At 35.9% G+C, this 27,500-nt stretch overlaps 1 protein-coding gene across 2 annotated transcripts in view; it reads right to left on the bottom strand.

Annotated features, from left to right (window-relative positions):
• The window catches only part of PRIM2 (DNA primase subunit 2), a 323,635-nt gene that overhangs the window by 125,006 nt on the left and 171,129 nt on the right, over nucleotides 1-27,500 (bottom strand). For both annotated transcript variants that reach the window (XR_008480687.2, XM_002746677.5), the window contains one exon: nucleotides 11,309-11,376. Coding sequence is in view for 1 of the 2 variants with exons in the window: in XM_002746677.5 (XP_002746723.1) it covers nucleotides 11,309-11,376 (68 nt within the window). In the remaining variant the exon portion in view is untranslated. The remainder of the gene's footprint in view (nucleotides 1-11,308; nucleotides 11,377-27,500) is intronic.

The raw sequence follows: 27,500 nt of genomic DNA, 5'->3' as shown, positions 1-27,500 counted from the left end.
ATTTATTCATTCATTCAAGTGTTTACTGAGGTCCTATTATGCCATTCATATAACTAATGGTAAACAAGACAGCCAAATTCCTTGATCTCATGGAACATATACCCAAGGCAAAAAAATACTGAACAAACAAATAAAGTGATCACTCCAGCTAGTGATGTTGCTGTGAAGAAAACATAACACAGTGAGATACTATTACAAGGCACTTGTGAGGGTGACTTTACATCGGATGATTAAGAACAGACCTCAATAAGACCTGAGAGGATGCACCGCTATACACATTTTTGATTGTTTCCACTGCTGTACACATTTGATGACTATTTCTGGTAGATTGTATATATGTAGTAAGTCAAGAACCAAGGTAACACTATCAAAAGTGGGCATTTAAAATTCACCTTGTATTATCTTTTCTAGCACGACTATCTAAATAGTAATTAGAAACAGGTGAGAGTGCATTAAACTTCTGGTGAGTCTTGGTAGTCTCCCTTTCCTCAACTCAATTTATTGAATTTTGTTTTGTTTTTACTCTGAGTGAATAAAGGTTAATTGGTTCTGGAATGCCAGGGGGTGTTCTTAGGTTAACTAAACATTTAGACTTACAAGACTACCAACCACTTGTCGTATCATTTTACTTGGAAAGATCCAGGACAGGAATGACAGCTTGCTAGCTGGGCAGCTTCAAGTATTCCTCTTGCATGGAATCCTTACCACAGTCCTACACAGGCAGACAGCTCTTTCAGGTGCAGAGGCAAAATCCCCACCCACAGGTGTGAGAGCTACCATGACTGAGGGGCCCCCTGACCCTCAGTAGCCATAATTTCTTGTAACAGCTCCATAGGTACAGCTTTTCCAGAGCTACCTCAGATTTGAAACTCTAAGCCCCACTACTATTTTTCTTAAGTATGTAATTATTTAAATATATTTCAAATACAATATGAACTATACTATCAAATACAGTAAACATTAATTAAAACCGGTTATTGAAATTGAAATTTCAATTAAAATTAAATGAAACTTAAAATTCAGTTCTTTAGTAGCACTAGCCATGTCTCAAATATTCAATAGCTATAAATGACTACTGGATTAAACAGTACAGGTATAGAACACTTGCATCATCACAGAAAGTTCTATTACGTAGCATTCAGTGAGTTACTTTTTGTTGTTAATATAGCACAAATAATGCCACAGTGCTTTCTCAGGCCTTTACGAATGTTATTTCCCCTAACATTATTATTATTTTGTACTTTATTAGTACTTTATGACTAATACAGTGTAAAATCACTAATTTTCTTTATTACTTAACTAGAGAGGAATCAGTGTTCTAAAAAAAAACCCAATGAGTGAAGAATACGAAATTTAACTACAGATATTAAAACTATTTTTAAAAGCCTAAGAAATTATAAATTTTGCCTTCCATGAAGGCTCCCAGTATCCACAATGCAGAAATTCCTGAGAAACTTTGGAGTCAGAGGACTAAGGGAAATCTAAAATGTCTGGCTGAAGATAAGCAACAAGACTACTGTGACAGGTGAAGTTTCACTATTTCCATGATGGTATGTGCTTTCATATAATATCTCCACTATGCCAAGAGTCATGATTTATTATAATTACTTTAGTTAAAATTCTCTTTTTGCTGATTAACTATTCAGTCCTACAAAGACAGAAATAAAGGTATCCCCAGAACCTAATACCATGTGAGGCAACCAGTAAAAGCTCCTTTAATATGTGTTCAATAAACAATAAATTAAACAAATTCTTAGAATGCTAAAAGGTGTGCGAGCACGTATTACTGAACAGCTCTCACACAAAGTACCTCCAGACATCTCAGCCACTATATATAATCTCATTATGACGTCTACTATTTATAGCACTATTTATTTGCCTTGTCCTACATAGGTGGTTAAGACAGGAAAGATTTTTCTGTCTTTTTTCTATATCATTAAAAAGAAAATCAGCAACTTTCTATATTTCTGCAAGAAATTATTTCTTATGCCTTTTTTCAACTTAAATAACAAAGTGAATTAACTACAAAACTCCAGGAAACGTCAGTATTCTATATAAGAGTGGTGACTTAACATGTAAAACTGATGAAAAGTGATACAAAAAGCTCATTCACTCCATACTCCCACCTCAAAAGAAAACCTTCACTAGAAGAGGCTGAATCAGTGATCCTCCAAATATGCTCTAATTCCTGGATCCTTTGAATGTATTAGGTTACATGGCAAAGGGGCTCTGCAGATGTAATTAAGGTAAAAGGATCTTAGATGAAAAGATTATCCTGGAGATCCCCATGGTCTGATCTGATCACATGGGCCCACAAAAGCAGAAAACTTTCTCAGGTTGGAGGCGGTGTGACAGAGCAGCATAAGATAGAGAGATTTGAAGCATGGGAAGGCTCTGAGATGGGACTCACAGGCAAGGACTACAGAGGCCTCCAGGAAATCATGGCAACCATAAGAAGGAATACGGTAAGCCTCAGGAGGAAAGAACAGGCTTCAACTGACAGACAGCATAAAAACAGGCTACCCAACTACTTAAATAACTTGGAAGCAAATTCTTCCCCATAGCCTCCAGTAAAGAACATAAGCCTCGCTGACACCTTGATTTTAGCCTGGCAAGACCCATGTCCGATTTCTAACCTACAGACTATGAGATAATAAATGGGCATTGTTTTAATCCACTAAATGTGTGGTAATTTGTTAAGGCTGGATTAGAAAACTAAACTGGTCACTTTTTATTTTCTTTCTGTAAAAAATGCTAGCATCGTTTCTAAATATCAGGGAAATTTATATATACATGTATTTGTTATGCATATAGACCTACGACACGTGTGATTTTTAAAATATACTAAAGGAGTGTTTGATAAAATGGCTATAAAGGCTCTAATCTACACATACTAATAAGGTTTAAAATTCGGCTTCCTCAATTCCATCTTTTTCAAGTCACTAGTTCAATTGTTAAGAACTCTGCCACTTTCTCACCTGAGCAATATAGCACTGTTAGACTAATGAACTTCCCTGTATTTTTTTTTTTTTTTTAGACAGAGTTTCACTCTTGTTACCCAGGCTGGAGTGCAATGGCGCGATCTCGGCTCACTGCAACCTCCACCTCCTGGGTTCAAGCAATTCTCCTGCCTCAGTCTCCCAAGTAGCTGGGACTACAGGCATGCGCCACAATGCCGAGCTAATTTTTGTATTTTTAGTAGAGACGGGGTTTCACCATGTTGACCAGGATGGTCTCAATCTCCTGACCTCATGATCCACCCGCCTCGACCTCCCAAAGTGCTGGGATTACAGGTGTGAGCCACCGCGCCCGGCCCCTGTATTTTCAAAGTTATACACCACCTAGGTTGCTGCTGTTCTTTGTTCTGATTTCCATCTGATCTGCTGGAAAACATCTATGCTACAATTCCTTCTGCATAAAGTTATTACAGCATTTCTTCTCCTCTGTTACTTCGTCTGAACACAGAGAAACTGTTCACATTCTACAAGTTTCTTCACAGGTTTATTCAACCCCAAAAGCTATACATATCTGACTAAATGGCAATGGTTAAATAAAAGCAGATAAATCTATTCTTGATTGAATATTATACAGATACTTAAAATTACAGTCATGAAAATCAACTTCCTACTTTATTACATAGTTATACCTTTATTAAGTGAAAATTTTAAAAGTTAACCAGTTTAATTATAATTACATTTAAGTATGCATCACGTTCACAACCCAAGTTTATTGGTGGTTTTATTTGGGAGGGAGGTAATTTTATATATTTTGACTATACATTTTACCAAAAACATTAAATTTGTAACACAATCCACATGCAGACACTGCCTCTCATTAGCCTTCCCACCACTCTCTTTACTATCTACTTGATTAATTGCAGCAAGTATTCTGGTGCAGCCTTGGGTGTGTGTGTCGGTGGAAAGAGGGGTAACTGTTAATAAATTTTGGTCCTCTTTCCCCATAAAAATATAAACATCTTGAGTAAGGGACCACATCTATTAGTTCCTTTGTACCCAATCAGAGTACCAATTATAATGTCCTTAACACAATAAGCTGATTCTAACAAAAATGCTGACTACTCACAAGTATACCTCTAAGAAGACATTAACATTTTCCACAGAGATGTGAAAAAAATTTTAATTCAAAAGTGACAAGGGAAAACAACATATTCTCATTTATTAATATCTTACACAGCACCTGGAAAACCACCTCTGTAATCACTAAACTAAAAGCTTGTGCTGCTGCATGTAGAAAAGGAAATAAATGTTCAAGGTACTGCCAGAGACTGGAAACAGGTGATGAGAAAGAGCTAACAAACAACGGAAGCATGTGGACCATGCTAATGAGGCTTTCATTTCAGCCCTCAATTGACGAAGCCCCTATCTACTAAACCATTTTCTGGCATTTATTTTCATATTTACCACAATAGACACATGAATGCCCACACAATTTTCTGACTTCAAAATGAGAACTAATTCAAAAAGAAAGTAATGATAACTGTACCACTGTGGATAGTAGGAAAAGCTTTCTTACAGAGATTACATGTCTGATAAAAAACTTGTGACAGCATATTCTTTAGAAAATAGAGATGTGTGCGTTATTAACCAAATGTACTGCCTTAAAAAAAGAATTTTACAAAAGTAGTCTGTAATAATACCAACTGAAGGAAGATGCTTTATTTGACGTGATTTTAAAATAAAGATCAGTATAAACATCTGCTTGCAAGATCAATATGCATTAAAAGTTAATCCATATGATGCAATCCAAGTATTTACTGTAAGTAATACATGTCTTTCTTAGCTTGTTCTATCTTTATTTGATTTCTAATTCATTGTTGGGCTGAAACATGCTCATAAAATTATGGTGCAACAAATACACATTTTAAAAATGAGTTATTCTTTAATGACAAAACATTAAACAATAGCAACTTTTTTTTTGAGACAGGGTCTCGTTCTGTCACCCAGCCTGGAGTGTGGTGGTGGAATCCTGGCTCACTGCAGCCTCTGCCTCCCAGATTCAAGTGATTCTCCTGCCTCAGCCTCCAGAGTAGCTGAGATTACAGGCACATGCCACCACGACCAGCTAATTTTTGTATTTATAGTAGAGACCAGGTCTCACCATGTCAGCTAGGTTGGTCTCGAACTCCTAGCTGGATTACAGGTGTGAGCCACCATGTCCAGCCAATAATAACTATTACAGTGACATATAATATGCTGTCCCCCAATACACTTCTTATCTTGAAGTGGAGGGATGAAGGAGGAAGATACATACACCGTAGGCATTATTTTTAAGGGGAAAAAATTCTCAATCACAAAGCTAAAAGTTATCACATGTAGAATATGGGCTGAAAGTTTTCCTCTCTAGTTGCCCCTATTTATACTTCATATTTATAAGTGAGATAATAAATAAAAATAACCATCTTTAACATACATCCTTGCTAGCCTAATACCATTTTTATAAATACTATCCGATAGTACCATCATTAGGATAGCAAAGATACTTATTTACAATAAACTTTTACATTCAAGGGAACATCTCCCAAGACCTTTATGTTCTCCAAACTACAAAACCAGTGAATGATATAATTCACCCTAGAAAATGCAGTGACATATAACCATGAGAATGACAGTAAAGTCACAATGAGATGCAGGCTCCTTGGATTACATATCTAATAGTATGCAATTTGGTGAAAGCAGAAATGGTGATATATACAAATTCTCTCTGAACTTTACATTCTTGTAAATCTAAGTAAATTTATTTCTTCCAACAGAAAAGTTCCTGGTATCAATTTTGAAAAAAATGGCAAAATCTTATTAAATAATTCATCTGAGTAGAGGGAAGAGCAGTACTTTTCATTAGCAAAACTGGGTTTTCTTGGCTGGGCACAGTGGCTCACATCTGTAATCCCAGCACTTTGGGAGGCTGAGGCAGGCAGAATACCTGAGGTCAGGAGTTTGAGACCAGCCTGGCCAACACAGTGAAACCCATCTCTACTAAAAATAAAAAAATTAGCTGGGTGTGGTGGCACACACTGCAGTCCCAGCTACTCGGGAGGCTGAGACAGAATAGCTTGAACCCAGGAGGAGGAGGTTGCAGTGAGCCGAGATTGTGCCATTGCACTCCAGCCTGGCGACAGAGCAAGAAGACTTCGTCTCAAAAAGAAAAAAAGAAGAAAAATTAGGTTTTCTTAATGAGAACGTCATGAGGCTCCATCACCAACCTGTAAAATAGGGATTATGATAAATAACCATCTACCACCCACACTAGGTTGTTCTTAGTATGCACCAAAAAGCTAGGCTGGAAAGTACTTTTAAAACTTCAGTCAGTTTGATTTCCTGGCCCATTCCCTTCTATTCTTTCTGAAACACTGTCCATTCAATTATCCCCTCTTGCACCCACAGTACTCATTTCTGCCTTAACCTGTAGATATGCTCGTCTTACCAATCTTCAGGAAAAAATAAAACACTTTCTTCAACCATGAAGCTCACAGATGCAGTCCCTTCTCCTTACATATCCTCAGAATTAAGCTCAACCAGGAGTAGCCTACTCCCTGTATCTCCATGGCCTCATTTCTTATTCATTCCTCGAATCCTCACAAGACTTGCACCTGTATCCACGCCATTAAAATGTTATGAGTAAGCCTCCAGGGGTGCCCAGATGCCTAATCCAACTGGCACTGGCAGTTCTGATCTGACTTCCCTAGGGCATTTGACAGTGTTACCAAGTCTTCTTGAAAATTTTCCCTTAGCACTCATGATACCACTGTCCTTTTTCGTGTTACTGTTTTGTTCCAGACTCCTCTCTGGTATTTTTACTGGTTTCTAATATCCCATCTCCCACACCGCCCATCACAAGTTATTTAAACACTGATATTTGGTGGGTCCAACTGAGAACACTTCAGCCTTTTCTTGTCTCTCTATACTCTCTTCCTGAGTGATCTCAACCCTTCCCTTTATTTTAACCATGACCTACACAAAGATGATTAGCAAATGTCTCCCTGATGTAAACCTCACTCTTCAACTGCAGGTCTGTATTCAACTACTTACTAAACATTCCCCACATATGTACCCACAGGTAGTTCAAGCTTAAAATGTCTGAAACTACTGAAATTACCATCTAAGCAATCATATTCAATCCCTAATTGCCTTGTCTTCCTTTGTTAATTCTCCTTCTTAATGACAACATTATCCCTCAAGTGAGATTCTAGTTCAGTCCATTCAGCCTGAGAAAGCTGACTGATAAAAATAATAAAACAACAAAAAATAAGAATAAATTTCAGTCCAATCTGAGTTCCCACTGAGAGCAACTACTGTGCTAGAATGCACAGAAACCAAAACAATTAAGTCATGGCCCGATTACTTAAGGAAATAATTCCACAAGGGAGACAGTTCAATTAATAAAATTATGTACCTTGCATTTAATTCTGAAGGAAAATGTTGCAAATTTTATATCTTGTTCCAGTGCCTATCTCTCAGATCAAACCTAACTCCCTGAAAACAGAGATTGTCTCTTTTTTTTTAATTGTAAGCACATAATAAGCACCAAGTAACTAATGAGTGAATGGATGATACTAATGAATAAAAACACAGTTATACTGCCATAAGATACTGAAGCAGAATATTTTGCTGTGCTTGAAAACTGGATTCAACTAAAAAAGTCTGGACATATCACTTCTGCATTCTCAAAATAATATGTATGCTTAAGCAATATTCTAGATTATTAGATTGGCAAAGTGTTACCCTAATTCTCTGTGAGTCTCTAAATCCTGTAAAATGATTTGAGAATTTCTCTGTATTGCTACTTCAATTTTTTTACAGGTATTTGTATTATATATCCCAAATTAGTTTTATTGACAAATTTAATTAAAATGCTACTCGTCATTCCTCTTTCATCATTAGAGGCAATAAACAAAATTAGACCTAATAGTGATTTCAGTGTCAACCTCATAATGTCCATCCTCCTCTAGATAACATTTAAATTACACAATTCATGCAAATTGGTAATTTTTTTCTTAAAAAATATTATTAGAATCTCTCAAACCAAATAATATTAATTCCTATTTAGAACTAAGCAAAAGGAATATAAAAGAAAAACATTACATTTAGACAAGCAAAAGCAACCATTCAATATTCTTGAAAGGCATATCACAAGGTTACTTTGTAGAACAGGAAGTGTCAAACTATGCACATCAGCTGCCACCCGACATACAGATGTCTCTGACATGGTAATAAAATGAGAAACCGTTTGGTTTAATAATAATAAAAAAGCAACATCAGTGGGCGGATATTACATGTAGCATCTAGTCCTGGTTGCCTAGCAACCAGTCAAGAGTGAACTCCACAGAGAATAAAAGCCCTAAACGAATGTACAGTTTGTGCAACTTTCAAGGACTCAAAGAGATGTGTCAGTAGTTAATCTAAATTCTAGCTGACAATTACCATACTGAGATGGAAGAAGGAGAATTCATCATTATTTCTCAGGATCGACTGCGAGATTAACTAGAAGCGAGATTCAACCCTTTAGGTTTTTACCTTTTGAACCAGTGGTTTTCTAGGAAAGAAACATTTTGACAGTATGACTTATAAATCATAAAAACTTTACACAGAAAAGAAAAACAAAATTTCACTAACATATAACTTGCATTCATTCATTCATTCAACAAAACATACAATAAATACCTATCATGCACCAGATACTGTCTCAGCTGCTGAAAATACAAATATGAACATCACTTTGCAAGCTCTCAAATATACTATAATGGAGAAATCAAACAGTACACGAACAATAACAATATCACAAATTCTGTAATACAGAGGAGGGCATGCGATATTATAAAAATATCTATAAAAGATCCTCAGTTCAGACTAGGGAAGTTAACTAATGGTCAGGGAAAACTTATCAGAAGAGGTAACACTTGAGAGGAGTCTTAAAAGACAAGCAAAAGTTGTTATAAAAGCGGGGCATGGGGAGACTATAAACCTATTTGTGTATTAATATACATCTATAATATACTTTAAATACATATTTCTAAAATATATATTTATATTAATACATTTAAAATATTTTTAAATTATACTAAATATATTTAAAATGTTTTAAATTATATATATTATGTCTATATAACTTTACATAAATAGAAGAGACAGAAGGAAAAACATTTGTAAGACCGTAGGTGAGCGAGCAAAAAGCATGTTGCATTAAAGGAACTTCACAGCATTCAGTGAAGTTAGGATCTCACTGTTAAAACAGGGGTCCAAAGAGACAGACAGGCCAGGTGTCTTCCAGAAGGACCTCTTATGTCAGGCTAAGAAGTTTGGGCTTCATCCAGAATGAAATTGGGGAGGCAGAGATGGGTCTTAAGCCAATGAATAATATAAACACATAAGGCAATGATGTGAAATATATTAGAAAGGGCAAAGCAAACAGACGAGAGGCTATGATTGCAGAGAGATATTCAAGAAATAAAACTGCCAGCAGAGTTGAATGCAGAAGGTGGGCATTGAGCAAGAGACTCAAAAATAATTTCTGGAATTCTTAACTAACACACGCTCTAGGGAATTTAAGAACTATGTATAAATGTTGTTATACATAAAAATGTATGCTACTCAGTCCCTGATGAAAGTCTTTACCCACTCCCTTCTTCTTAACCCAACAAAACAATTACACAAAGGTTAAAAAGTAGCTTTCTCGGAAGAAATAGGTATCAGAGAGCAGAAAGAAGAGGCAAGGAAAGGGGAGAGGGGAGGAAGAAAAAAAGGAAAAATAAAGAAAACTAAAAAATACCAGAAAGTCAAATCTAGCCACACTTCTGAAAGAGATGTTTAAAAAGAATTTTTCAAAACCATAAAGGAAAACACTATTGGTGCCTGACTACATAAAACATGAAAATGTAGGTATGTTGACTAAAACAATTTTAGAATTTTAGAAAATAAGTCTGTAACAAATATAAGAAAGAGTTACCATCCTTTAAAGTATCTAAGAGCAAATAAGATCAGGAGATGCTATCAATAAGTGAGCAAAGAATACAGGTAGTTAATCCCACTTCAAAATAAGAATAATGAATTATCAATAATAAACAAAATGCATAGGATCACAATAATATCTCAATGTCTAACCTATCATTAACTGTTTTCGCTGCCCTATATGTTCAGAGTATAGCTACATGGCAGTCTTACACAAATATGAGCATATAGGTAGAATAAGATTTTGAAAAAGAAATATACATATATACTTAAATCTTTAAAATGGTTCACACCCTTTGGCAAAGCAATTCCAATTCTGAAAAAATGATCTAAAACACAGATAGAGGTTAATATTCAGCATTATTTTACGGTCAGAGAAAAAAAAACTGAAAATGGTCCAGAGCTTCCCAAAGGGAAATAAATATGCTATAGTACAGGCATACAAGAAAATATAATGTAGTGACTAACAATAATGTTTTTAGAAAGATTTTAATACTAGGGGAATAATATTACAATGTTTAAAAAATGGAAAAAATAGTCATATAAACTATCATTTCAATTCTTCGTTAAAAAATAAAGGGCCGGGTGCAGTGGTTACACCTGTAATACCAGCACTTTGGGAGGCCAAGGCAGGTGGATCACCTAAGGTCAGGAGTTCAAGACCAGTCTAGCCAATATTGTAAAATCCTGTCTCTACTAAAAATACAAAAATACCAGGCAAGGTGACGCATGCCTGAAATCCCAGCTACTCAGGAAGCTGAAGCATGAGAACTGCTTGAACTCGGGAGGCAGAGGTTACAGCGAGCCAATATTGCACCACTGCACTCCAGCCTGGGCAACAAAGTGAGATTCCAGCTCAAAAAATAAAAAATTTAAAAAACATAGAAAGGATAAATATCACTTCTGAGTAGTGATAATAGGTTTTTCCTTCTCCTTTCCTGTATTTTCTGAGTTTATTTTTTAAATGAGATTATATTATTTTTGTATTTAGTAATGAACTCCATCCATCTCATCTATTCTCAATAAACATATGCCTTAACCTTGTATTTACATAAATACCTCATTCATTTGAGATCTTTCTATGAAGTCAGTCATCTCTACTCATTTAACTTAAACTTATCAAGTAGTTCTACACACTGTTGTTGAATTAAAAGAGCTCTCTATGGTGCCAGAAAGTCAAGGGTAACAAGTACATGGTATTAAGAACTTCAATTTGAATAATAAAATAAAAGCAAGAACAAAAACAAGCTTTTAGTAATTGAAGGGGTTTAACCACTTTAATATACTGTATTCACTTTAAAGCATATGGATGTAATAAGCATAACAAGGCTGTGCCTTTATATTACCTGAGGTGGTTTAGCAGAGGCTGAAGTCTTTCATCAGACTGCACAGCAGGCAAGGACCTGGCTGTTAACTAAAAGTAGGGAAGAAAATTAGTAAAAACAGCAAAGGCTGAACACTGAACATATTTGGATACTAAATGTAAAATGGGTTGAAAAGCAGATAGGGAGGCAATATTTTAAAATATAAGGAAATATTTCTATTTTTTCAAATCAAGAAATTATATAAAAAGTAGGTACATTATATGATCGAAGCTGGCTACATGGTTCTAAGGACATAAAGTATATCACTAAGATTAAAAGTAATGGTAAGCAAAACAGAGAGTGAAAGGGAGTGCCCTGAGTTCATGAAAAAGCATTCATTCATTCATGAGAATATTATCTTTATAAATAAAAATGAAAAAACTTCTAAATGTAAAAATGTGTAACAACCAAACTTATAGCACAAAGGCCTAAAATGATGAAGAAATTGAGAAGAGAAATTCTGATTCATAGCTAAGCCACTTTGTAACCAGTTACATACAGAAGTGTATGTACTTCATTTCTGTCAGCCACATGACTATAAGGAACCAAGAATATTTTTTAAGTATGCAGAAGCAACTCCAGTGTATTTAATATTAAAATCTGACCTCTAATTGATCTACGAAATAAGAAGTCAGGAGCCAATACTGTGTACCAACCTGACAGTATAGCATGAAAATGTGAATTTCTGATATATTTTATTATAACAGTATTAATTATATACTTATGTACGTCTATTTTCTTCTCTGTTCTTAAGAGAATGCCCTTTTTTAGAATCTGACACAAGGAAATTAAAGATATTCATTCAATATAATCAGATAGCTTGAGGTAAACTTAATAAAACATTAAAACAAAAATAAAAGATAACCATTTAACAATTCACAAAATAGAACTTTAAGACAAGCAACAAACTGAAAAATATCCTTTGGGTTTATATCGTATATCCTAATTTTTTTCATACATTAATTAAAATTTCCTAAAAATAGAAAACAGACATTTAATTCATCAAATCTAATTTTTATAGTATGCAAATAAAAATAAAACTATCATCTAAAAATATCTTTTGTGAAAAATATAAAGTACCATATATGAAGTCATTTTTATTTAATAATTTCTAATAAAAATGGAAAAGCTTTCCAAATTTTGCAAAAGAGTCAACACATTGACAAAGTTACTAATTTAAAATAAAATAAAGTGAGACAATTAATCTGCTGCAATTTTAGCACAATCAACACTTTCAGTACCCCTGAGAAATACTGGCTTATATTTTGTAACATGTAAAATGTTATCAAATTCTATAAACAGAACACTTTAATACATCCTTTATCTGTTAATGTCAAATCCTGTTATAAAATACCATTTTCATTGTTCAAGAGATTTCATGTCTCAGAACCAAAGCTATGTTCTAAAAAGATTTAAATGATTTATCTAGACATGTCAAAAATCAATTCTCTGAAAACAGGGCAGAGTGGGCTTTTTAAGTTACTTCTGTCAATCTATATACTATGCTTTCTAATCAAACTGTCTTTTCTAAATAGAAGTAAATAAAAAACACCTCAGTAACAGCAAAATATTTCTAGACATTTGTTCAGTCTATATAGAAAAGATTTTCAAATCTACCCCTTCATCTTAATTTCAGCCTTCATTTCCTTTTCCCTAAACTATTAATACATCTCCACTGTTGTTTCTGCTGCCATTCTTGCCCATTCCCTAATTTATGCCAAGGTCAGACAGTGAAATTTTCAAAATGAAAGTCAACCACACCCCTAGTTAAAATCATCTAGTAATTCCCTCAGGGGCTTAGGCCAAAGTTATTACAACAATCTTTCATCAGACATTTACTTAAAATTTTCCTTTTAGGCTTACATTACTGAAACAATAGGCACGGAATGAGTGACTGACTATATAGCTTCTGCCAATTCCACAAAACACAATGAGAGCACGTCAGGTAGAACTTTTCCATAGCTCTACTTTCTGCAACACATATGCTCGATGATTTGAGTTCTCCCATCCTCCCCTTCCTACCTCCAACTTACTTACTTTCTTTTTTTTTTTTTTTTTTTTTTTTTTGAGACAGAGTTTCGCTCTAGTTACCCAGGCTGTAGTGCAATGAATGGCGTGATCTCCGCTCACCACAACCACCGCCTCCTGGGTTCAGGCAATTCTCCTGCCTCAGCCTCCCGAGTAGCTAGGATTACAGGCACGCGCCACCATGCCCAGCTAATTTTTTGTATTTTTAGTAGAGACGGGGTTTCACCATGTTGACCAGGATGGTCTCGATCTGCTGACCTCGTGATCCACCCGCCTCGGCCTCCCAAAGTGCTGGGATTACAGGCTTGAGCCACCGCGCCCGGCCAACTTACTTTCAAGATTGAATCTCTGGCAAGAATGATTCCTAAACCAGGGAGAGGCCAATGCTCTGAGTAAAATTATTTCAAAGGAGATTTTTGAGTTTTGCAAAGGTTTTCTTTTCTACTTTTAAAACAATCAGCATTTACAAAAAGACCATGCATCTCTTCATGTTAAGGATATGAAGTAATAAAGCTATCCCAAAGCTCTTTAAAATGGCAAACCCATCTGCTAACCTTTTGCTGACAGAATGCAAACTTCATTTTAGGAACTGTTGGCTCCATCATTTCTTCTGAGATTTTTCTCTGAGCTAACATAGTATACGTAGTCACTACTTATAGCTGCTGGACTGTGAGTGGTAACTGCATCCCTAGCACTTGCAATACAAGAGATGTTTAGTTTAGTAAGTATTTATTGAATATGCAATAAATTCAAGAAATTGCAACTATATAATTTCATTAATTGATAAAAATCAAAGTATATGTCTGTTTCATAAAGCTTTTCAAATTCCTGCTTTGAGCAAAACTAAATATAAATCAAAACTAAACTAAGTAACAATTATCAAGCCTTCCAAGAAAGCAATATACTATCACAATAAGATTTTTAGCATTTCCTTTATAACCCGAAAGCTGTATCTATCCAGGTTAAATAGACTTTGGCTTCCAAATATATTTTAATTTTTTTTCTTTTTATAGAAAACACAACAATGTACCTGACACATAAATCACTAAGAATGAAAGAGGAGGAAGATCTCTCACAGTTTGCATCTGTGAAGCCTAAACAAGTTGTCTAAGTTAGGGCAATTTCATGGAAACCATCACAGGAGTTGACAGAACTTATAGCTTATTTCTCATTATTGTTGAAAGGTTAGTGGTGAGTTAAGATGTCCTTCTTTTATTAAAACTATATTAGCACACCGAATTAAGCAGTACAGTTTCCACTGTTTTTAGACAAATATACCAGATTATTAACTCACATAAATCTCATTTTAAAAATTAGTGTCCCTGATTAAATTTTGCCTTTCGAAATATATTTGGTTACAAAAATAATGCATTTTACCAACTAATAATCCTCCATTAAATGCCAATATATCAGGGGGTTACCCTAGACTTCACAACTACACGATATACCCATGTAATAAAACTACACTTGTACCCTCCTAAATCTGTAAAAATAAAAATGCCAATAAATATCAAATACATTCAAAATACAAGAGACAAAAGAGAGTTTGGAGGGGCCTGGTCCAAACTTTCTCATTTTATGCATGAGGAAAGCAGGTTCCTCAGACCACAGGCAACTAGTTGCCAGCATGGCCAGAAGCCTTCACCTAATCCCAGAGCGCTTCTGTCTCCTTTGATTCCCTCACCTCTCAAAACAGGACAGCACTCTTCAAGATTCACTTCCCTCACAGATTTTTAGTCTTCAAGATTCCCAAATTTTTCACAAAAGTTTCTTCATATCATTTGAGATTTGGCTCAAACATCACCTCCTTGCAGAGGCCTTCCTTAACCTTGCTTTATCAAGGGTTTAGAATTTTACTTCTCAATATATAATATAACAGGTACTACCAAAGGATTGACCACAACATAGTACACAGTTCCTTCTTTTTTTTCTTTTAAGACAGACCCTTGCTTTGTCGCCCAGGCTAGAGTGCAGTGGTGTGACCTCAGCTCACTGCAACCTCCAACCCCTGAGTTTAAGTGATTCTCCTGCCTCAGCCTCCCAAGTAGTTGAGATTACAGGTGTGTGTCACCATGCCCAGCTAATTTTTGTATTTTTAGTAGAGACAGCGTTTCACCATGTTGGCCAGGCCGGTCTCAAACTCCTGACCTCAAGTGAACCACCCGCCTCGGCCTCCCAAAGTGCTGGGATTATAGACGTGAGCCACTGTGCCCAGCCATAGTTCCTTCCTTCTAATCTATGTCTCTCTGATTCTTGGTGGAGGGCACTGGGTCACTACATAACTGTTAGAAATATTGACTGAATACATACTTTCTCAACAAGGGTTTGGTAAAGCAGCAGGTATTCCCTAACCCTTCATAAAGCAGCAGGGTATTCTATTACTAGGTATCTCACAACACTTATCTCTATCTGACATTATCTGATTAATTTTCTTATGGTGTCTTTCTCTAATCACAAGAATATAAGCTCTGCCAGGGCAGGAACCTCTGCTGTCTTGTCATCACTTTCCTCCCACTGCTTAGAACAGCACATGGTATGGCCTGCAGTGAGTACTTAACTTTTTTTGTAGAGTGAATGTAAGACTTACCCCTCTCAAGTATTTCTAACAGAGGCATGAGTTTTAAAAAGCCTGCCCTAGACACTGATCCTTTTGGTCTTGCATTTCTAATTGTTTTCATTAGTAAATATGTCCCATCAAGTAGAGGAGCCACACACATTTCTCTTATTTCCAGCTAAACGGAATTTCCAAGTCCTGTTAAAAGGAGGGCTAGTGCACTACCCTGCAATGTAGTTGAAACTGTGACCTCCTGGTTCAAAAGAAACAAGCAGCCCAAAACTAGCAGTCCAAAACTCAAATTATGTGAACTGAAAAATGATGAGGTTTATAAATCTAGAAAGAGAAGCTTTATTTTTCATAAAGGGTTGCAGCCTGCAGGATGGCCATTCTGATAGGCTAGGAGGCACAGCCTCTGCCCAGAAGCCAGACAGACACTTTGAGGAAGGAGCAAAGGAAACAGGAATTTATGCTGAGCAGGGTAGCCAAATAAACATACTCAATAAGCTAGAGGAGGAGTCATGAATATTTACAAAAGGAGAAGCATGCACTCACCCAATTAGGGTTCGTGTCTTCATGAGTCGCGTGTAAAAACAAATGGCAGCGTTAGCATAATCCAAGGTAGAGCTTTCAGGCATCAGACATGAAAAGGTAAAATAGAGAATAAGAAAACCCTCACTGTGTGTCCTTCATAGACTGACCTGAACCACCCTGTGGTTAGTAGTCTGTCAGCAGAGAATGTTGGTTAGTTGTTGTGTGGAAACTGCAAAAGGGAGGGTAAGCATCCGATGGTTGGTTGATACCTCGGATGGAATGAGTCTTTCCTAAGGGCTCATTTCTGTTTAGCCTAATGGCAGTTAGTAAGGGATGGAGCGTAATGAGGCATGTCCAACCTCCCATTATATCATGGCTAGGAACTCAACTTCCAAGGTTTCTCTAGGGCTCCTTTGGCTACGGGGCTTAAAATTTTATTTTTATTTCTCAAGATATGCCATAACAGTCACTACCAAAAGATTGACCATGACAGTGTTCCTTCCTTCTAATCTATTCCTCTGGTTTTTGGTAAAGGGGATTGACTCACCAACTGATGATTAAAAATAAAGCAGAAATATTAACTGAATACATATTTTCCCAACATTATTAAAAATTTCAAACACACAAAGTTCAAAGTCTTCTACAGTGAACACCCATTTAAAAGAACAAAAAAACCTGATCAGCCAAGACTGAGATTGCTACAAGAATTTATATAAACTAACTAAGGAACAGACAGTGTAAATATGATGCTATTCAAATAAGACTCAGACCAATGTAAAGAAATAGGCTTTGCTATTTAAATCACAAAGCTAAAATAAAAGTATGTGTTTAAACACCTTTCAAGATATTACTGCTAAATAAATAAACTGCAGCTTCTGGTAGGTTATTTTTAATGAGAGTCAAAATATTTGTCTCAAAACACCCCACCTAAAAAGGACATAAAGTTTTAAGAACACTGAAATCCGGTCAGGCATGATGGCTCATGCCTGTAATCCTAGCACTCTGGGAGACCAAAGTGGGTGGATCACCTAAGCTCAGGAGTTCAAGACCAGCCTGGCCAACATGGTGAAACACCATCCCTACTAAAAATACAAAAAATTAGCTGGGCATGGTGGTGGGTGCCTATAATCCCAATTACCCAGGAGGCTGAGGCAGGACAATCACTTGAACCTGGGAGGTGGAGGTTGCAGTGAGCTGAGATAGCACCACTGCACTCCAGCCTGGGCAACAAGAGCAAAACTCTGTCTTTAAATAAATAAATAAGTAAACAAACAAATAAAACACTGAAATCCAAATAGTAATTATAAGACTAATCTACTCAAGGATAGAAAAATCTGGATATAAAACATGCTTGATTGTCATATCCGCTCAAGAGTAAAGCAAACAAACAAAATATTTTCTTTTTAGACTTCCCACTTAAATTAGATCTCTTTAATATAGCTAAAAGTAACGTAGATCAGAACGGAGAAAGTAATTCTTAGAATTACATTCTGTATGCAATAACACTTTTTAACAAGTGGAGTAGGAAGCCATTTTGGTTGCATCTAGGAAAAGCAAGAGGAAAGGAGATGAGGGACAGTGGCAGCTTCAGTTTCATCAGAGATATTCTCATCCTTTCCTTGGATTCAAATCAAGAAAATTCTGAAGCAAATAGAACCCTCTAAATTTAAGCTAAGGAAGAAATAAAGCTCTGGAGACTGGATCACATAACATTTTTGCAATTCTGTTTCTTAGATTTTTAGCTTAACTCTCTTTTCATTGTGTTGGTTCTATAAATAACTAGGCGAGACCAGAACTCCCTGCTTTCAATCACTGGCCTTTGTTACAGATTAACTGGCCTCTTTTATTGTCCTTACCTAACTCAGACTAGATGGCACTCAAGATCCCATGACAGTTACATCTTCAATGTGGAATGTTAATTACACTGTTCCAGAAAGAAAACCTCAACTAATCAAATCATGTTAAGTATGCATTAAGCCTAACATAGAAAGATGTTGAAATTGTGTTAAACTTCCCAGCGTTTTGTCTATATAAGTGATCCCAAGCTTCTACACTTTGGAACACTGCCTTCCATTCTTTGGCCTCCGTTTCCTGTGTGGCTAGTCAAAATTTTGTGCTTGAATAAATCCCATTTAAACTAGACTTGGACCCTTTTGATTATTTTAGGTTGACAATATGTTAACATTGGTTAAATCCTAGAAGTAAATACATGAATGTTCTACTATTTTGCATACATTTGTGTTTGCAATAGTTCAAGAGAGGAAGAGAGGGAAGACTGACTGATTCTCTAGCAGTGGGAGGACTGCCTTGGAGGAGGGCAAGCTAAAGTAGAGGCAAAGAGATCAAGAGGGTGACACATGCAGGGATCTAGGGCTCCAAGATAAAGAGCCAAATTATGGCAGAGGTTGTAGCGTCAGAAAGACATGAGCGTAAGAAATATGTAAAGGTATGCTCCACAGAATGAACCAAATTATGGCAGAGGCCATAGCGACAGAAATAAGACATGTGCATAAGAAATATGTAAAGGTATGCTCTATCAGAGAAGGGGAAGATAGAGGGGACATGCAGGTAGGTAGATAGTTCTATCAAATGCAAGATAGTGCCTACAGAAGAGGAAGGTGGGAAATGAAGGAAAATTTTAAGTTTCATTCTAGGCACACTGAATATGCAGTGCTTTCAACTAAAATGTAACTAAATATATATGAATGTAGAGACTAGGAGAGATTTGGATTTCAATTTAAGTGTTATCAGCAAATAAGTAGCAGATAAAGCCATGAACTGGCTAAACCCTTCCAAATTATATGCATAAAACAGGGATGTCATTTCATTCTCCTCATTTCATACAAGATTTGAGATGGCTCCTAATGAATTTTATAACTCACAAGACTGTCAACTCAAAATCTAGAATGCCAAGACTTTTCTAGTAAATTAAAGATGCATAGGTTATGCTTATATATGTATTCTAAGAGATAATTTATAAATCAGAAAAATAATTTTGTTTTAAATCAAAAGGCAACAATTTATTCAAACAGACCTCACAGCAACAAAAAGATATAGCTTTAGAGAGAACAGGTTGTTCAACAGAACTATCACTTTTATTACTGAGACCAAGGCAGATGTCAAATAAAATTAACTTTTACAAGCAGCTGCTCCTTTAACTTCATTGATTTTAACAACAGAAAATCCTGTGTCTTTTTGAACTACATTTTCTTATAATAGCAACAGATCCCAATTACAAACCCCAAACTGTGAGATTCCATATTACATTTCCCCTTGCTCCTGGAACCAAATTTGTTCTCCAGTTTCATGTTCTCCCTTGGCAGGCTGAGATGCTGTTCATCATTAATCGTAACAGTCTAGTGTTCAGATGCCCACAGCACTTTTTGGTTTCCACAGGGCTCTAACACATATTATTTCAGTTGATCTCCACAACAGAGGTGGTTTCATCAGTACAATGCTTTGATACATGGAAATTTCTCTATCAGCTGGCTGCAAACATGATTTTCAGTATGTAAGCTCTAAAAAGCAACCAACGACCTTGTCAAGCAAAACGCATAGATTCCATTTGAGCTCTAAACATGCCCAAGTAGTTTAATTTTCAAAGAATATTAAACAGTGCAGAGTTAACAAGATATTTCCAGCTCAGGGGTCTGGATGATATGAAGAACCAAGGAAGCAAACCTGAGAATAGTGCAAGCAGATATCCCAGTGCTGATTTTTGATCATGAAACCTATGGTGTGAAAAGAAGCTTGTTATTCAAAGGCTAACCTAAGCACCTTACTGATGCTCTACATCATTCAGAAATGTAAAACAATCGCTTGAGCAAGGGGAAAAGAGGTATTAAGAGATATGCAGTGATACATGTACATGGATCACTGACAGTTCTCCCTTAGAGTAAAATACCCATAAAATCATTTTGTTCCAGAATATCCTGATAATTTGGGTTCAAAATTCTTAAGCTACTATAGCAAGCAGTTTCACAATTACATTTCTCATAACCCAAACAAATATCTGGCAATTAGAATTCAACATATTTTATTTTTTGAATTGGTACCGAAGAGCTTAAACTGTGAACCTTTTGATTAGCCTTTTTAGGAACTGCACTTATGGAATAAGAATGCAGCAATGCAGTTGGCATTCCTCATGTTTTTACTATGTGCAGGAGTTCTACATAAACTCTAATCCTCACAATATCACTAGCAGGGATATTATCTCTGAGGCTCCTCAAGACCTCTCAAACTGTTCAGCCAAAGGTACCTGGAATATCCAAAGAGGGTGAACAACAGGTGACCTTTATGCCCTAACCATCAACTTCCTTTAATCTCATAGAGTTATCTTAAAAATGTACACAAAATTTTCATCTGGCTCTAGAACGTGTTCTCGCTTTTTCTATAAATATGTTTAATTATTTTACCTAGAGTAATATGTGCCATTGTTATCCTATGGTTTTATCTATTCCTAGTCTATTTAGCCCCATACATTCGACCATTTTATTACTTTAGAAAACATAGTACTACATTTTTATTCCTTACAGACCACCTGAGAGAAGTCTCTGGTGGTACAATTGAGTCCGGAGGTTGGCTGAGATGTTTCTGAATCTTTTCACTGTGTCATTTCATGTGACTACCACCAATCACAGAGACAAAGAGGACATTTTCTTCAGCAAAAAATCTTTTCATGCAAAGACTCTAAAAAACATTTAAATTCCTAGATTTTTCATTCATTTAATAAATTTGTGAGGCAGTAACTGAAGCTGTAAAATTCCTTATTATATTTTCATTCATCATTTTTGTCTCCTAAATATCTATACCATATTTACCTAAACATACGTTTGCCAATTTCTTATTTAATGGAAGAAAATAAACGCTTATCTGGGTTTTCCAGAACCAAAACTGTTCCTTTACCGTTTATTGTAAGCACGAATCTTGTGCGAAATCTTATTATGTGGAAGTTTCTCATAAAAATTCCTAAATATGCACATAAATTCCACTGTGTACACTGGAGTTGCCAACTGTATCTACAGGCTTCTAGTAAATGTTTAAAAGATGGCCCAGACAGAATAGTGGGTTTCATACTGTATGTTGTTTATCTTCTGTAAGCGTGATTCCTTTAACTTCCTACTGAGCCCATTTCCAGACATATAACCTGCCCAATACACTGGCGATCTTACCATTTTCCCTAAATATTACTGAAGAGTGTACCACTTGTTGCAAACATTAAAGGTAATCTATTCTGCACTACACTTAAATACATTATTTATTAAGTAATCTAAAATCGATGTCAAAGGATCCACAATCATATTAATTACCAAAGTGAAGAGACACAGAAAAGACATGTATATGTAAATATATACCATCATTTTCTGCAGGAACTCTTTTTTTTCCCCAATTTGGACTTTTATTAAAACAATTGAGAATGGACTGGGGGCAGTGGCTCAAACCTGTAATCCCAGCATTTGGGGAGGCCCAAGCAGGAGGACTGCTTGAGCTCAGCAGTTCAAGACCAGCCTGGGCAATACAGCAGGACTTCATCTCCACTAAAAATTAAAAAAAAAAAAAAAAAATCAGCCAGGTGTGGTGGCATATTCTTATAGTCCCAGCTACTCAAGAGGCTGAGACAGAAGATTGTTTGAGCTCAGGAGATCAAGGCTGCAGTTAGCTTTGACTCTACCACCACTACACTCCAGCCTAGGCAACAAAGCAAGACCCTATCTAAAAAACCAAAAACAAAACAACAAGGCAATGGGGAGTGGAGTGTAGGAGGTGGACAAGATTATTACTAAAGCCTCAGTGACAGTAATCTGTTGTGTAACAAAAACAGTGTTTGGAAATCCACGTGAAGAACTGAAGGGCAGGTAATCAACAAAAATACATAGAGATTTCCATTTCCCCCACAGCTGAACCTCAAACCACTGATCCAAATGCATAATTCAAGGATGGTAGCCCCAGATGGCTATCAACATACCTCTAATGTTTATTTTAACAGATGATGCAGAAAGTATTCATTTGCTTAGTACTTCAGCTACTTTTCCTCACCTCTATGACTTAATTTTGCCTGCTCTCTTAGAGCACAATGATACCTTCCTTGATAGAGATCTTGTCTTTGTAGGTGATAAAAATGTTTTTCATTAAGTATAGAGCAGCCCAGTGTGCCTCTACGTCTCACTGACAGTTTATTTATCTAACTGAAACAATCAGATATTGCACTATTTTTGGGCTCATTCAGTTTAGTTGAAATTTAAGCTATTTTCTTTATTCATGAACTAGTCCTACAGTTTTTCTTTAAAAATAAATAACACTATTACATGATTTTGTTCCTCTACTAAAGGGTTTCTATTTTTAAGCCCTTCTAAAAGGAGCTTCTTAAAATATGTGACTAACTTCAGTTACACATAAAGAAACATTGTCTATTAAAACTAGAGCCTTGTGATTAATTATAAAACTTTCCTAATTATATTTATAACAAAACAGAACAAGAAAAGTAAATAATTTCCATTGCTAAAACACAAAAATCAATAGAAACCACTGACTATGAAATGAAAATAGAAAAGTTTAATATCTTTACTGTGATAAGCACATTTATGTCAACTGGAATTTTCACCTCAGCCATCTGATCCAACATTACATACGATGCATTTCACAAATGTTTAATTCATCACAAATTTAGAGACAAAACTCATTTACTATTATTGAGGAAGTTGGAAGGAAAATGAAATAGACTTATTTTGAAATGTTGCAACAAACACATCAGGGTTGTTCCAAATCCGTTTTCCAGCTCCTTTTTTTTCTTACAAAATTAGGAATTATCAGAAGTAGCAACCTAGATCACTGATGTCTTCTCATTTCTAAATTCACACGGGTTTCAAACAACACAGAATTCCTTTAACAATGAGGAAGCCCCTGCATTTATTGTATTAATACCAGTAAAAATATAAATCAGTTCCCTGTTAATTTAGGTCACCTACTAAATCAAAATTACATGCAAAATTCCATTATTTTAAGCAAAGTAGGTATTGTTTTTATTCTTTATTTCCTTTAGGTTATGACCTTTTGCTATCTTTTTCAGATTAGAGACAATAATTAGATTCCATGGTAAATAAAAGATGATGATCTATAAAGTGAAAAAACCCTTACCCGCTTGCCTAACTTTTTAAAAAACAATGTTGCTATTATAACAGCTGCCTCTTGGTCTGACTGCCTGAAATGATGAGCTGCCACTTTTGTGATGGAATGGACCCTAGCAAATATCGTACTGCAAGCAGGAAGGGTGTAGATTCTAGACCACTGTGACATACTATTATCTGTACCCAGCCTATCCTATTCAAAGTACCAAGGCATAAAATCAAGAGTGCAGGTAACATAAGCATGTTTGAGAATACACTTCCTAAGAGTAGTCATTATTATATTTATAAAATATTCTTTGATATCAGAACAGATGGCTGAGACTTTTAAATGATCTTCACATACAGTTGACTGATTACTTTCCAATGACATTATTTCATACTTTCTGGCACAATCATGCTGAGAGTGTTTGATGGATAACCAGACAAGCAAAGGACAAGTCTGAGCAATGGCCATTCTTTATATCTGATGTCTTCATGTTTTATTACATATCTTAGGAAAAGGGAAAGGGAACAAAAACCCATAGGGAAAACCCATAGGCACTGTTAGTTCCAAAAGGTCTCAATACACACAGGAAGCCCCAAATAGTAGTATTTTGAAGTAGCCACAGTCTTCAACTAAAAATGCACTTTGCTGCAACTAAAGAACCATCAACAGTTATAAAATTAGGAGAAAGAAGAAATTTTCATATTACATGTCCTAACTAAATTTTGTTTTCTTTAGTAAAAAGTTTTGAATGAATGATTACAAGATCCTCTGGACAAAGCACAGAGCACCAAATGTAAATCTTGATTTCCTGTTCTGCTATTTATGCCTGATTTATTTCCCCCTCAATTTATTTTAACACAATGTAAATTAATGTCAGCATGAACTAAAATCTGTCCTACAAAGATGCTTCAACAGTGCTCTCATGTGAACTATCCAAGAGTTCACATAATTTTTAAGTCAACTACCAAAAAACACATGTTTGCCAGGTATGGTGGCTCATGCCTGTAATCCCAGCACTTTGGGAGGCCAAGGTGGGCAGATCACGAGGTCAGGAGTTTGAAACCAGCCTGACGAACATGGTGAAACCCCGTCTTTACTAAAAACTCAAAAATTAGCCGGGTGTGGTGGCACCTGTAATCTCAGCTACTTGGGAGGCTGAGGCAGGAGAATTGCTTGAACCTGGGAGGCAAAGGTTGTGGTGAGCCAAAATCACACCACTGTACTCCAGCCTGGGCAACACAGCAAGACTCCGTCTCAAAGAAAAGCAAAAATAAAACCAAAAAACAAACAAACAAAAAAAAAAACACATGTATTTGCCGTAAGTTGCCACTGATTTTTAAAATTACATTAACGTTACCTAAAAGTTCAGTAAATATTTTTGATTAAAGACATATAGTAAACACATGTACAACAAAAGACTTAAGGAAACTGGACATTTGTAACAGTAAGCTGTAACTTTTCACCAGTATTCTAGCTGCAAGTCAAAGACAGATGGTTCTTTGGCCCCTATGCAAGGCAAGAATGAAGATGCTACTCACTAATATGAGCAAGAACAAATCTGGAAGAAAATGAAAAGAGATTCAGTTTTGTCCATGTTAAGTCTGAACTGTCCGTTAGACATCCAGGCAAAACTATCCGGACTTAAGAAAATAAATCTGTAGAAATCAATCCATCAATCTCAGAATGTTTTGTAGATTAATGAGCTTTGACAAAATGTCTATTCTTAAAACTAGAGCAAACAAATAATGTCTTGCCATATTAACGCTCCTTTTTATTACAAACTATATTTAACAGATACAAGTTTCACCTGCTACAGAGCTATACAGTTCTACAAATTCTTAATCAAATGGAAGTCTTAAAGGCAGTTCTTAAGTCGCTCAACAATTCTCAGAATACTGAACAATCATTTGCTTTAAGGATGTACTGACAATACAGTAGCTACTAGTCAAATGTGGCTACTGAGTTCTTGAAATATGGCTAGTCCAATTTGAGATAGGCCATAAAATACACAAATAATTTCAAAGACTTAATATAAAGAATGTAAAATATCTCAGTAATTTTGTATACTGATTATGTATCTATGGGTTAAATCAAATAAATTAAAATACACTTCATCTTTTTGTAATTTTTTTTTTTAAGACAGAGTCTCATTCTGTCACCCAGCCTGAAATAAGGTAGTATGATTTCGGCTCACTGCAACCCCCACCTCCCGGTTTCAAGCAATCCTCCTGCCTCAGCCTCCCAAGTAGCTGGAATTACAGGCACCCACGACCACGCCTGGCTATTTTGTGTATTTTTAGTAGAGATGGGGTTTCACCATGTTGGCCAGGCTGGTCTTGAACTCCTCACCTCAGGTGATCCACCCACCTCGGCCTCCCAAAGGGCTGGGATTACAGGCATGAGACTGGAAAATTTTCAATTACATTATGTGGTTCACATTATATTTCTATTGGATAGAGGATTTCTGAACCAAAGGTGACTATGACTTCTGTCTGATACACAAGCAATAATAACATGATATTTAAATGAATTTAAATCTAGGCGGATGAAGAAATGTTGAAGGAATTAGCCATCTTGCTTTAGGCAGACAATAAGGGAAGGGTCCCCCTAGAGAACCTCTGACCTGTCCCACAAGTCTTTATACCAGATGTTTTGTGCAGATAAGGGAACTTGCATAGGTGCCTTGCCTAAACATGTGCGCAGTGGAAAATTCCATTCCTTAACACATGTGCAGTAAGGGAAATAAATCAATATGGAGCAGCTCAAACTAAGGGCCCACACGTACAGTGGAAGGACAGGGTGGTGCTCCCAGGAATTGGCATCTTAAACAAATCAGGTACCCAGCCTCATTAGCTTTTAAATAAAAGCCATGGTATTCAACCGCAAGGGGGCATCCAGTAACCTGTTTTCAGGACCCCTCTCTTTACTGAGATCTTTCCTTTTGCTTAATAAATTCTACTCCACTCACTCTCTGGTGTCTGTGAGCCTAATTTTTCCTGGTGGTGAGACAAGAACCCAGACCTAGCTGAGCTAAAGGAGCAAAAAGCCTGCAACAATGTGATTAAAAATCATTTATGTCATATGTTATTGTTAGAAAATCATCTATTTAATTGAATCTATGGCTGCAAAAACACATTTCTAAAAAATACTCCAAAGAGAACAGCACACATACAGTTCCAAAAGTAAAAATAGATGTATTATCTTTAATGAAAATGCTAGTAATTTCTCCCAAACAGTTATATAAAATTACAAAATTATATATCATGACCTGTCACCCTGTATCTTTTTCAATCGGGAAGGTTATATAGAAAATGCATCCCTTATTGCATTGATAAATATTTTATCAAATGCAATATGAATTTATAAAGTTTTGAATTATATATTATATAGATGATTTCCCTCACCTCAAATATGGAGAGTAACTGAGAACCTAGATGCTGAAAAGATAATCTAGTCTGACTCATACTCCATGTGGATAATCTATTCTATCATTCTAAAATATTAGATTTCTTTGGTTTTGATATTCCTAAATTTCACCGCAGTCTACCAAGATATGGGTTTTTCTTATCTTTCTTTCATGGTATTCTTTTAGCCCTTTCAATTTGAGGTCTCTGTTCTTTCTTAATTCTGAACAATTTACCATTATTTATTTGAATATTTTTCTCTCCTTCAATTTCTTTTCTCCCTTCTGGGAATTCTATTATTTGAATGCTAGCATTATTATCCTTCTCCCTCTATGTTTCTTGGCTTTCTTCAATATTTTCTAACTCTTCTGGGCCAGGTGCAGTGACTCACACCTGTAATCCCAACACTTGGGGAAGCCAAGGTGAAAGGATCATTTGAGCCCAGGAGTTTGAGACCAACTTGGGCAACATAGTGAGTCTGGAGAAAAATAACAAAATACGTATTTTCTATCTCTACTTTTCCTTCTGCCTTCAGAGGTCCTCA

This window comes from Callithrix jacchus, chromosome 4, assembly GCF_049354715.1.
Source record: "Callithrix jacchus isolate 240 chromosome 4, calJac240_pri, whole genome shotgun sequence".
NCBI classification, from domain to species: domain Eukaryota; kingdom Metazoa; phylum Chordata; class Mammalia; order Primates; family Cebidae; genus Callithrix; species Callithrix jacchus.
This window is presented reverse-complemented; position numbering and strand designations above follow the sequence as displayed.